The sequence below is a fragment of the Neltuma alba genome, unplaced genomic scaffold (genome assembly GCF_004799145.2).
Source record: "Neltuma alba isolate B1F8T4 unplaced genomic scaffold, ASM479914v2 tig00003207_pilon, whole genome shotgun sequence".
NCBI classification, from domain to species: Eukaryota; Viridiplantae; Streptophyta; class Magnoliopsida; order Fabales; family Fabaceae; genus Neltuma; species Neltuma alba.
The window spans coordinates 106,099-118,866 of record NW_021633189.1 but is presented as its reverse complement, the minus strand read 5'-3'; the positions used below and the strand labels follow the sequence as shown (position 1 = coordinate 118,866).

General features: G+C 39.1%; 1 protein-coding gene and 2 pseudogenes across 2 annotated transcripts; 2 read left to right on the top strand and 1 right to left on the bottom strand.

Annotated features, from left to right (window-relative positions):
• The first annotated feature begins 1,670 nt into the window (after positions 1-1,670).
• LOC114740955 (GDSL esterase/lipase At5g14450-like) lies at positions 1,671-3,656 on the top strand (annotated as a pseudogene).
• Positions 3,657-5,401: 1,745 nt separating this feature from the next.
• On the top strand, positions 5,402-6,697 carry LOC114740954 (GDSL esterase/lipase At5g14450-like; annotated as a pseudogene).
• Positions 6,698-7,280: 583 nt separating this feature from the next.
• On the bottom strand, positions 7,281-10,681 carry LOC114740953 (protein KINESIN LIGHT CHAIN-RELATED 2-like). 2 transcript variants are annotated; one of them, XM_028929213.1, is made up of 3 exons: positions 10,591-10,681; positions 7,962-9,952; positions 7,281-7,817 (listed from the first exon to the last, which is right to left on the bottom strand). In XM_028929213.1, the coding sequence occupies exons 2-3, from the start codon at positions 9,926-9,928 to the stop codon at positions 7,601-7,603; spliced, it is 2,184 nt and encodes a 727-aa protein (XP_028785046.1). In that variant the 5' UTR covers positions 9,929-9,952; positions 10,591-10,681; the 3' UTR covers positions 7,281-7,600. The 2 variants fall into 2 exon arrangements, with proteins under 2 accessions (XP_028785046.1, XP_028785045.1); XM_028929212.1 differs by lacking the exon at positions 10,591-10,681 and adding an exon at positions 10,228-10,572.
• Positions 10,682-12,768: the final 2,087 nt, after the last annotated feature.

Genomic DNA, 12,768 nt, shown 5'->3' with positions numbered 1-12,768 from the left:
TTCAAGTATTTTCTGGTTTTCTGGTTTGATGTACCTTACTGGTCAAACAATTAGTAATTAAGATGATCTTACGGTTTTTTATTGTATGTTTTTGTTTTATTGATGACATACTATCGTCAGTCTAATTATTTTATAATGCTGCTTCTGCAGAGTCCTCTAAGATAGCTTTGACAGCCAGGATATAAGGAATAGCAATTGGACAATGTTGCCACCACCATTTGAAGGCTAACCACGGAGAATAATGAATTTTCTGACAAGTATAGAGAGCTGGGAAAAAGGTACGCGGTGTGGAACTGTCGTACTTCATCATGATATGCTAAAGCGAGCAATCGGACACGTTGGAAGAAAAACGAACCTAGCAGCCTTTGCAGCAAATTTGTGGGTTGCAATTTAAGTCGCTATTGCTAATCATGGAATGCTTTCCCTTCACTCTAATAAGTTGTGAATTTGATTAAGCCGTAGAACTAGAATCAAAAAGGGGGGAAGAACCATCCCTTTGTTACTTTTTCATTCACATTGCCAAGGCAACGGCATATTAAAATGTATGAATCAGTGACTTTCTGTCCACTTATGCAACGAGCTCGTCTGTAGTTAGCAAGTGTAGACCTGCAAATAATTAGTTATGAAAGCAACCGGAAAGAAGAGCTTCATCCATTGAAATGCGCTCGAATTAGCTGGGAACTGAATATGAAACGAGTCTATTCATTATGCGAACCAATTACTGCTATTTTTACCTCATTATCACTCCTCCATTTTGAAAAAAATGGCCCCCTTACCCGGAGAAATGGGTTTTCAAACTAGAACGCTAAGCCACCCTTTGCAGGAGAATTCCAATTCCAAAACTTGTTAAAAGCGATGAACTATGAGGCCGTTACGGGAGGGACCATATGCAACAAGGGAGAAATTTTCCCCAAATGCATCCAATTCGTATAAAACATCATTATATTTCATAAGCGTCTATTGACTAGTAAGTTTGTGCTTGTATATCATTAACTAAACAACGTGTTAGTACAGTGAAGCAGAGCGTAGCAGATATGAGATGGAGCAAGGACGTACGGTGATTATGTTCCAAACCCAAATTAAATTCCCATTTATCTAAAAGTTTACATTATTAATATTAATTAAATTCTTTTCTAGTAATGTATCCTTGCTGGCTACTCCACCGGCGTCGGTTCGTATCATCAATAACCATTGCTCTCTGTTATCCCCTGTACATACAAAAATATCTTTCCATCGAAAGTAGACCACGTACATAATGAATTCTTCATAGACGGTATTCGTCACTCATTTTACTTTCCGTACAAGTTTTCTGTCATCATTCATATTTCATATGATGCTCCTTAGTTTTATATAGAAGTTTCTATACCGCAATCAAAATATGCAGCAGCAATTTTTATTTTTTACTTTTTGATAACTGCAATTTTTAATATCCGATGCCAATAAAATGGTTGTTGTTGTCAATGATCAATAATCACCAGTGAAATATTATTAAAAAAAAAACAGCATGTTTGCCGTTTCCTTCAAGTGAAACTAAACTCCACTGCATCATTAATGCTCATCAAAGGATCATACCCTTTTTTAAATTGGAGTTTATTCAATTTTCATTTAAAAAACACTAACGAAGTTATTTGAATTAAAAATTCGCCGGCGCAGATTTGCCGGTCAAAAAAGCAAATCTACCTCTTCTGAGTTTTACTTATATAAACCCCTTCGGTGACCCACCGCCGCTTCGGAAGAGGGAGGAACCGATCATGAATTCTGGCACGCGGATTCATATAATAGGGTGTTTAGTTCTGGGTTTGGCATGTGGAGTCTGGGGTGGTGATTATGGCCCTAAAACTTGTGGGTTTCCAGCAATTTACAACTTTGGGGACTCAAATTCAGACACTGGAGCCGCATCTGCAGCATTCACGGGGGTTCATCCTCCCAATGGCGAAAGCTTCTTTGGAAGTCTATCAGGAAGGGCTTGCGATGGTCGACTTATTGTCGATTTTCTCAGTAAGCACCAAAGCAGAGCATGCTCTGTTTCTCCTTCACACTCTTTATTCAGCCTTTCTTTTTAATTTTATTTTTGTTTTTCTTTCCTTAAGTTCTTGCCATTCTTTAATGGAGGCGTTCTGGCTCCTTCTGTGTAATCGGGTATTGGGCGGCTGATGATATATATTAACTATAGACACATTTCTTTATGTGTGTTTCGTTGACGAACCTATGCAGCTGAAGAACTGAAGCTGCCATACCTGAGCGCGTATTTGAACTCACTTGGGTCGAATTACCGGAATGGCGCAAACTTTGCAGTAGGAGGTTCATCGATTCGTCCTGGCGGGTATAGTCCATTTGATTTGGGGCTTCAGATAGCTCAATTCAAACAGTTCAAGTATCGCGCCAATGTTCTGTACACTCAGCTTTCAGGCAACAGTTAGTTTCTTCACTCTTCATCTCTGGATTTCCTTTTGTAATCTTGGTTTTGGTGGTACTCTAAAAGCATATGCAGCTGTGGATATCTTGAAGCACATTATGAGAATCTATAATAGTTTCCAACTAGATTATTCTTTTTGGACTGAAGTTATATTTGACAATGACAAATAATGCTGCAATGTTCCAGGGACAGAATCAACTTCTGAAAGCAGTCTTCCAAGACCTGACGAATTCTCTAAAGCCCTATACACCTTTGATATTGGACAAAACGATCTTGGTTATGGTTTTCAGCACGGCTCAGATGAGCAAGTTCGATCATCAATTCCTAATATTACAAACCTTCTACCGGGCCGTGCAGGTAATCAACACTAGCAATTGTGAGAATAACTAATCGGATGGTGACTCTGTTCTAAGTACTAATACTTGTAATGGCTGATGTTTTAGCAACTGTACAATGAAGGGGCTAGAATATTCTGGATCCATAACACAGGCCCCATTGGGTGCTTGCCTTACAGCTACATATATTACAAGTCAAAACAGGGCAACCTGGATGCAAATGGGTGTGTGAAACCCCAGAATGAGGTTGCTCAGGAATTCAACAGACAGCTTAAGGAACAAGTGTTTGAGCTCAAGAAAAATCTCCCGCTCGCCAAATTTACGTACGTTGATGTGTATTCAGCCAAATACCAACTAATCAGCGACACAAAGAAACAAGGTGATCCACAAGTTTTGAAGCCAAACCAACACATCTTAAGTAGATCGATAGCACAGTGCGGAACCTAACTTTTATGATTTGCTTGGTGGCAGGTTTTGTGAGTCCATTGTTGTTCTGCTGTGGAAGCTACTACGGTTACCATGTTAATTGTGGGACGCAGGTCACAGTAAATAGAACTGTTTATGGGTATCCCTGCCCTAATCCATCTCAACATGTTAGCTGGGACGGCATACACTATTCTCAAGCAGCAAACCTCTGGGTTGCTAAACGCATTCTCAGTGGTTCCTTCTCTGACCCTCCAGTTCCAATTGGAAAAGCGTGCTTCTGATTCTTGCCGTGATTCAATTGATTTGCAGGAGTTAGTGGACTGAATTTCAGATACAATCAATTAATTCTATTTTTCAGCGTTAGGTTTTCAGATCTTCAATCCTTTTTAATTTCTTTTTCGAAATTATATGATATCATTATCATCTTCACACGAGGTCATGGTAAAATTGCATTAAATTTGTCCTTTTCCCCTTCCTAAGGCGTCCATTTCGAATTAAACATTAATTTATTACATATGCGCCTCTTAAGTACTCTCTCAATATGCTATATTTGTCGCAGGCTAGTAACATTTGTGCTTATATATTAACTAATAAACAGTGTCAGTAAGTGAAGCTAAACGTAGTAGTTATAGGGTTCAGCATAGCAGCGCGGTGATTTTTAACCAAACTCGTATTAATTTTCCTTTTTGTTTTATGTGACCAATAGAATTCCCTTTCGTGAACAAGTTTACATCATTAATTTGTTCTTTAGATGTCCTTGCTAGCTGCTCCATTGGGGTCGGTTCGAATCATCAATGACCATAGCTTTCTGTACAGTTGTGTTAGCATTCATACAATTCTCATAAGTTGTACTATATGTATGTATAGCAGTTCCTATGCTGCAGTCAAAATATACAGAGCTGCAATTTTTAATATCTGATGGGAACATTATGGTTGAACTTGTCAAGAAAGTCTGTTAAAAAAGAAAGTGCAATAAACAGCCTTCAAGTAGTACTGAACTTTGTTTTGGCTAGGTGTTGGGTTGGGTTATTAACCTTTATTGCATCATCAATGCTCCTCCAATTATTTTAAGGAAAAAAGACAGTGAAATACACCTAAAATTACTAAATGATAAATTATGACAGGTAAATTTTAAAATCCCAATTTACGCTCTAGGTACCATTTTATAATTTTCAAATCTTGTAAAATGACAACAACATTCTTACTGTCGGTTACTACTCTTTTATTTAACTATTGACTATTCTATTTTAACTATTGACTATTTTTATTGTCAAAATTCTAGTGATTACTTTTATATAGCTATTGACTACATAAGAATAGTAAATAACTAAACAAAAAGTAGTTACCAAATCTCCAACAACACTTAATGTATTTTTTGAATTTTTGGAACAAAAGTAGTTAATAACAAAACTAGAGTAATTAATAGCTAAATAAAAGTAGTCATTCAAATTGTAAAAATAAAAATAGTCAATCGCATTACTAGAGTAGTCAGTAGCTTAACAAGCATAATTACCAAAGTTTAAAAACAAATGTAGTCAATAATTAAAAATGAGTAGTCAATACATAAGAATGAGTAGTCACCGGAGCTCCGGTGATCGGTCACTGAAGTTCGAGTAACATGTCGTCGGAGCTCCAGTGGTTGTTCGCCGGCAACACTGTCGGCTTCAGAGCTCGGACAACCAGGATTGCTGAGGTGACAGTATTTTAAAAAAAATATTAAAAGATATTTGTGTAATTTTACAAGATTTAAAAATTCTAAAAAAGTACCTAGAGTCTGAATTGAAATTTTGAAATTCAAACACCCTCATTTATCATTTAGTATTTTTAAAAGTATTTTAGTGTCTTTTTCTCATATTTTATACTCTCTTGATTGAAGTTTATTTGCATTTTCATTTCAAAGCGCTGAAGTAAGAGAGATTTTATCGACGTCCAATTTAAGAACTGTTTGCTACAGCACGCAGCTGCACATGATCGTTTTAGCAGTTTTCATCTTTCTCGAGACTTGCTTTCAAAAAATTTGTCTCACACGCACGATACAAGGAACAATATTGATGGCAAAGATACTTTACCAAAATTTATTAGAGTCCCATTTTTGTTCTTTTCTGTTTGTGCTCGATACTGAACATTCTTCAAAAATGTGCCTGCTAAAAGGAAAAACCCTCTGAGTTTTCCTCAATGCTAATGCAAGCCCTATTATTCAGTGAATTGGTGATACATAGCCACTTGCTGAGAGGGGAGAAAAGGAACCAATGATGAGCTCCGGTATAAAGATTCACATAATTGGGTGTTTAGTTCTGGGTTTGTCATGTGAAGTTTGGGGAGTTAGTGTCTCTAAAACTTGTGGGTTTCCAGCTATTTACAACTTTAGGGACTCAAATTCAAACACCGGAGCCATATCTGCAGCATTCACAGGGGTTTATCCTCCTAACAGCGAAAGCTTCTTCAGAAGTCTATCAGGAAGGGCTTGCGATGGTCGACTCATTATTGATTTTATCAGTGAGCGTGAAAGCAGAGCATTCTTTGTTTCTCTCCTTCGCACTCTTTATTCAACACCTTTTTTTTAGGGGCTTTCTTCAAGTCTTTGCCCGTCTTTAATGCGTTCGCTTCTAGCCCTCTCAATGTAAGCGCATATTAGGATATTAATGATAGTAGTTTCTTATGCATATTTCATTAACAAACCTATGTAGCTGAAGAATTGAAGTTGCCGTACTTGAGTGCATATTTGAACTCACTTGGGTAAAATTACTGGCATGGGGTGAACTTTGCAACAGGGGGCTCATCGATTCTTCCCGGCAGGCATAGCCCCTTTCATCTAGGGCTTCAGATTTCCCAATTCAAACAATTCAAGTATCGTGCCAATGTTTTGTACAATCAACTTACAAGCAACAGTTTAGTTTCTTTTCTCTTCTAGATTTCCTTTTGTATTATCTTTAGACAGAAGTTGATTTTGACAAGGAGGAATGAAAACTGCAATATTACAGGGACAGAAACACCTTTTATAAGCAGTCTTCCAAGACCTAGCGAATTCTTGAAAGCCCCATATACCTTTGATATTGGACAAAACGATCTATATTTTGGTTTTAACCATACTTCAGAGGAGCAAGTTCGGTCATCAATTCCTAGTATCTGAGACTCCTTCTTTCAAGCAGTGCAGGTAATCAACATAACAATTGGGTAACCAAATGGATGGCGACTCTGTTCTAAGAACTAATACTTGTAATGTTTGATGTTCCAACAACTGTACAGTGAAGGGGCTAGAATCTTCTAGATCCACAACACATGCCCAATTGGGTACTTGCCCCACGATCTTATATATTACAAGTCAAAGAGGGCTAATGTCACTGACCTAGATGCAAATGGGTGTGTCAAACGTCAGAATGAGATCACTCAGGAATTCAATAGACAGCTTAAGGAACAAGTGCTTGAGCTCAAGAAAAATCTCCCTCTTGCCAAATTCACATATGTTGATGTGTATTCAGCCAAATACCAACTAATCAGCAACGCAAAGAAACAAGGTGAACCCCCCATGTTTTGAAGCCAAACCTATGTAGTTCAAGACTTGAGTATATTTATAGCGAAGTGCAGAACCTAACTTGTATATTTGCTTGTTCACGAGTTTTGTGAATTCGTTGTTGTTCTGCTGTGGAAGCTACTATGGTTACCATGTTAATTGCGAGAGGCAAGTCACAGTAAATGGGACTGTTCATGGGATTCCGTGTAAGAATCCATCTCAACATGTTAGCTAGGACGGCATACACTACTCTCAAGCAGCACATCTCTGGATAGCTAAACGCATTCTTAGTGGATCCTTCTCTAATCCTCCAGTTCCAATTGGGAAGGCATGCTTCTAACATTTATGTTCTTATATAGCAATATACAGCACACGTTCCTTTTATTTTTGAGGTAAACTATAGCAATGCATGTTCGCAAATGGCAAAAGAAATAGACTGCATTATTTGTGTGTTTCTTTTTATAGGATGACGTCAATTCAATTTCACAGTCTCGCTTGTTTGCTGTCACGTGTAATAAATATCAATGATCGAACCAGGAACGTTTCCAGACTTATGGCAAGAAGCAACTTGATTTTCTAATAGGCCATTTGGTGTACCAACAGAGAAAATTAAGTTTGATCATACGTTTGTTCACTTGGAAAATTGACATTTCAACAATCATAAATTGAGTAGAAAAGGAGGATATTGAATGAATGAGAACTCTCCTCTATTCTATAGAAAATAGATTTACAAAAGCACCTTCTCCGGAGATCTTTGAGCAATAAAATGATAGACTACTAGGAAGTGGGACCTACGCCCACTTTTTCTTTGTTATCTTTTTACTACATTTTATTGTTTTACTCATATTTTCAAACAATGACAACACAAAGCACACCAACTAATCTCGTTGTATATTATGTCCATTTAAGACTTTAGATAACTTTGATGCCGTTATTTTCTATAATCTGAGGGTTAACATCAAGGAGAGTTTCAAGGGATCTTCTAGATTTTGTGTTTCGAGCCCTGCCTGCTTCCTTCAACAACTCAGCCAACCTATGCTTCTCATCATGCACATCAGGATTTGCTGTTCCAAGCTTTTCTTCTCTCATGCTGACAACGTATTCCAGAATTCCAATGGCATCATCCACCCTGCAAGCAATCAAAATAACAAACAAGTATTAGCAAAGGGAAGAGAGCGACAGAGACAGACAACACAATACTCCCAGATAAACTATTTTCTTAGAGATCAAAACTACAAGGATTAAAGAGGGTTAGAGACTGCGAACATAGTACCTGCCCATTGCATCGTAAGTGCCTGCTAGATTGCTATAAACTCCTAAGGTGTCATGGTGATATGGACCATATTCTTTTTCCAAAATACCTTTGGCCTCCTCAAACAAATCTGCTGCTTCATTTATTGCGTACCGCTGCACGCAGGTTAGACCCATTTGGTTCAAAGCAATCCCGAACAAAGCAGATTTCTTCTCCCCACTGGCACGGAACTTGGCAATAGCACTTTTGAAAATGTTGTAAGAATCAGAATAGTTTCCCATCATGTAATACATCACCCCCATTTGGGCCTCAATTCCGGCAATAGTGCTCTGTTGACCTGGGGAGTTACCATACATCTTCAAGGCCTTTTTGAGTAACTTCAGACCCTGCTCCACATCATTCATTGACTGATAGGTGGCTGCAACATCAATTAAGCCACTTGCGATCTCTTCAGAGGGGAACCCTGGAGTCGGCTTCCCAAAAATTCTCAATGCATTTTCGCAGTAAGATTTTGATTCCTTGAACTTCCCTATTTTGTTGTATAAATCGGCTAATCGGACATAAACTGAAGCTACTGTTGGGTGATTCTCTCCTTTGGCTGACTTGAACACTGTAAGGGCTTTCTGATAGGAAAATACTGCCTCATCATAGCGTGCCAAAGACAGATAGGCATCGCCAATGCTGCAATCCACAGAAGCCACTTCTACTTCCTGCCCATTCGCTGCCATGGCCATGCTTGCTAAAACATAATGCTCAAGAGCAGATTCAAAATCACCCTTTGAATCGCAGATAAGCCCCATGAGTCTCCTATCCGCTGCTTCTTCTGGAGAAGCAGGAGAACCACTTCCCCTGTGAATGTCAAGAGCCATCTGACACAGCTTCTCGGCCTCATCAAACTGCAATGCTTGAACATGCGCCTCAGCCACATAACGACACGTCTCACCAAATCTGGGGTCTGTTTCTCCCAAGACTTGCCTTTGGATTTCCAGACCTGCTGTGTATAGAAGGATTGAATTCTCAATCTGGCCCATCATTGCGTAAGTGTCACCCAATTGCATGCACCCTGCAAACTTAGCTAGTGCATGCCCTTGGCCATCTTCTAAAACAGGAATCTCAATGGATCGTTCAAGAACAGGAATAGCCTCATTGTATTGCCCCATATTGCAGTATATCGTCGCCAAGATGTGCAAACACATGACCATTTCTAGATTAGGCTTCCCATTTGCACATATCTCAAATGATTTCACAGCTCGAAGAGCCAAATCAAGAGCCTTCTGGGGATTCTCACCTGAAGAGATCATATCTCTTGTCTGCTTGAGTAAAAATGGTCCAAGGTCTGGGTTATCTAGCCCAGCAGTAGCAGCAGCATGATCCTCAATCCCTTCTTGTAACCTTGCGCCAAGGGTACCAAGGTTCCTCTGCTTCCTCATGTTGTAAAAAGAATATGGTTTTCTGGTACTCTTCTCATTCTTCTTGTCCATTAGTGGCTTCTCACGCAAATTTTTGCTTTTTAGAGTTGATTTGGCTGACCCTTCAACCCCTGGACTTTCTGTTTGGTTCTTGTCCGTCTTTGTAGACTTCTTGCCGCCTGGCGCAATATCTTTCTCTGGAGTTGACCCAACAGTATTGCAATTTTCTTTACTCTCCGTGACCACCTCCTTCGTGATCTCTGAATCTGTAATATTTCCAACGAGATGGCACAATTCTGAATCAATCCTGGATTCTGCACCATATGAGTAAAAGCTAGCTCTGGAGGGCGACTGATCAGAGCTCTGCATTTCACACACATTGTGATACAATTGCTCTATGGAGGTGCCCACCACCCCATCGATGGCCAAATCAATTGAATCGCTCTGAATACTCCTTGGACTCAATGGAGTTCTTGGAGATTCTTGCTGAGTAAAATTTTCCTTGTGAGGACCATAATTCCCATTTCGTTCGTTTGCTGTACCATTCACCTCTAATTCATGCATAGCTAATCCTGGCATCGTACGGTATAAACAGCAACGTGCCTAAAATCACGAAATATGATTCAGATTCTTCACTACGTGACACATAATTAATGCAAAGAAATCAATGGTTGTGGCCTCAATCATAGATTAGGAATGAACATGTCCGCTTCTATCACATGTAAAACAGCCTATTTCCGCTTCACTGACAAAGGGCTAAAATTCATTTTTGAATTAACCGGAGAGATAAAAAAGGAATCAAATTCCAAGTAAAATAAATAAATGTATGCCGCCGGGAACAGTTAAAAAAAATAGAGAGAAAGAGAAATGAATCATACTTTAGCGCGCAGTAAAAAGCAAAAGCAACCATATATTCCGTTCCATGCGTGACGCGAATTCTCTTCCCAGAACAGTTAATACCAACAACACACCAATGTCAAATCCCGTAGAGTGACTTTACAAACAAAGCACTCATCAAATTCGATCATTCACTGATCAATTTCAGGACAACCGAAAGGCAATGTGCAAATCCAGTGAGCCAACGATAGATGAGCAGAGCTCAAACAGTGATGACAATCAGAAATATGATAATGAAATACCAGAAACCAATGTATAAGCAATACACCATTGCACCTAAGAGGGAAAAGAGAATAAGAACAAACAAGAAGCAAACAAGGGAGAGATAATGAATGGGGGGTCACCTGTACAAGACCCCAAAAAACAGAAAAGCCAAAGCTTGAAGCAGCAGGGGTGTTACGAGGAGATAAGGAGATGATGGGTCAATAGCTGTATTGGGTTTGTATGCATTTATATCGGTAGGAGGGGGGAACGAAGAGGAAGAGGCAAAAGCGGTGAGGTAGGCGAGGGCAGAACGGGGATATTCGGGATAAAATTTTATTGGGACAGAAAATACGATTGTGAAAGGTTGCAGGGAGTAGGAAAGTTGAAGCAAGCCAAGACGACGACCTCTCTCCCACTCTATTCCTTTCAACCTCTCTATTATTGCTTTTAATTCAATAATTAATAATGCACCGTTTATTTATTTATTTATTTATTTTTCTCAGAGGCATTTTTCTGCTTTTTCAAATTCCTGAAGGTGCTGGGGAAATTCAGTTGCAGTTAAAACGTAGTAACAGACATGGGGTGGCGGGATTGACGGCTTTTGGACGCGAAAAGAGCAGCAGGCAGTGCTCCGATGACGGTGCCATTTGTTGATGATGCTGAAAGATGAACATAAATCTGCCACGTGGCGAAAGGTATTGGGTGGAATGTGACGATTGGTTGAGTTTCGTGTACACGTGGATCACATCCAGCTACAACGAGATTTTCTCCCCTTATCTCAGCGGTCCCCGGTAGGGCCCATCCCTTGGCTGGCCGGCCCCACCCTCTAAAGCAATATTCCCCTTCATAATCCATTTTGTACTGATGAAAAGGAGAGAATAATTGTATTTAACATGCCTTTTAAAAATCATGCCCTCTTTGATTCTTTGCGAAAATGCGAACACAAAATCCAAGTTTATTAACTACTAGCATTGCGGTGATTCGGTGCAAAATTATGCAAGGATTTTGGAAAATTAATTATGATTCAATGCAAAAGTAAGGGGGGAAAATACAGAATTTATACATGAAAACCAATGGAAGCCATCAGGAATTGATATTGAAATAATCAAAACCTGATGCTGATAGTGAGTGCTGGCAACTGGGGGATAAGGAGTGAGTCCAAAACTCGTGGGCTGGCATTTGGCATGAAAATGACAAATGAGTTAAAGACCAAGTTGACAAAAACAGATTAAGAATGCAGGGAGCTTGGTATTGAAATAATAGAAACAGCGAATAAGCCCCACATTTGCTTTTGGATTGGAAGCAAAGTGGGAAAGTGTGTGGTAGGCACACAGGTTCAAGCAAAGAATAACCTTAACGACATTTATAATGCATTTGCTCCCTACCTCCACACACCACAAAATAAAATTTAACTTAGGCCTTCATCGGAACAGGCACCCAGCATCCGGTATTGTATATATTCCAGCGTATTGATTTTTTAGACTTAAGAAATGTTTGTGTAGCGTCAAGGCAACAGAAAGGACGACAAATCAATGATTAAGCTGGATTGGGAAACATTAATCAATAGAGTGATCTGGACTGGTGACCTGATCCCGTGCAATTAATTAATACGTGCAAGATTTGAAATATTGTTGCGATCATAATGGTGTGATTGGGAGGCATGTATTGTGGTGGTTAGGGCATTAGGGGTAACTCTATGCAGCAAGAACAACCTCGAGGTGGCCCCTTGACCCCTTCCTCTCTGTACAACTCAAGTTTTTTTTTTGGCTGAATTGCAATCACAAAATTACCATGTTTAACTAATAAGAATTGGTCTAATTATTAAAGAGTTAACTCATAAATTATAAAGTTGTATGTTTGAATCCCATTGCCGATGTGAAGATCTTATTAGAGAGTGACAGGTGATTTGTAAGTATCTCTGTAAGTATTTTCTGAATTTAGATACATGTTGAACCTTATGGCCAACTCATCTAAATTTTTAGTAAATAAAAAAATAAAAAAATTTGTCATGTATGATGGGTTGGTAAAGGGGGAATTCGATCCATCTTGGGATTGAAGAAAGAAGAAAAGAGGCGAGCGTATGGAGTAAAGTAGCGACTTGGATTGGGTTCAGGAGCCGCATGGTACGTGTCTGCTCATAAAGCGTGCGGATAGGTGGGCGGCAAGGAAGTTTTTTTGTAAATAAAAAGTTATAGTGTTAAGTTACGGATTTGATTCTATTTATTATAATAATGAATATTTAGTATCCCCTTTTTAATTGAAAAAGAAAAAGAAAAAGAAAAAGCAAAAAGCATGGGGCGCGTGTGGAGCGAGGATGC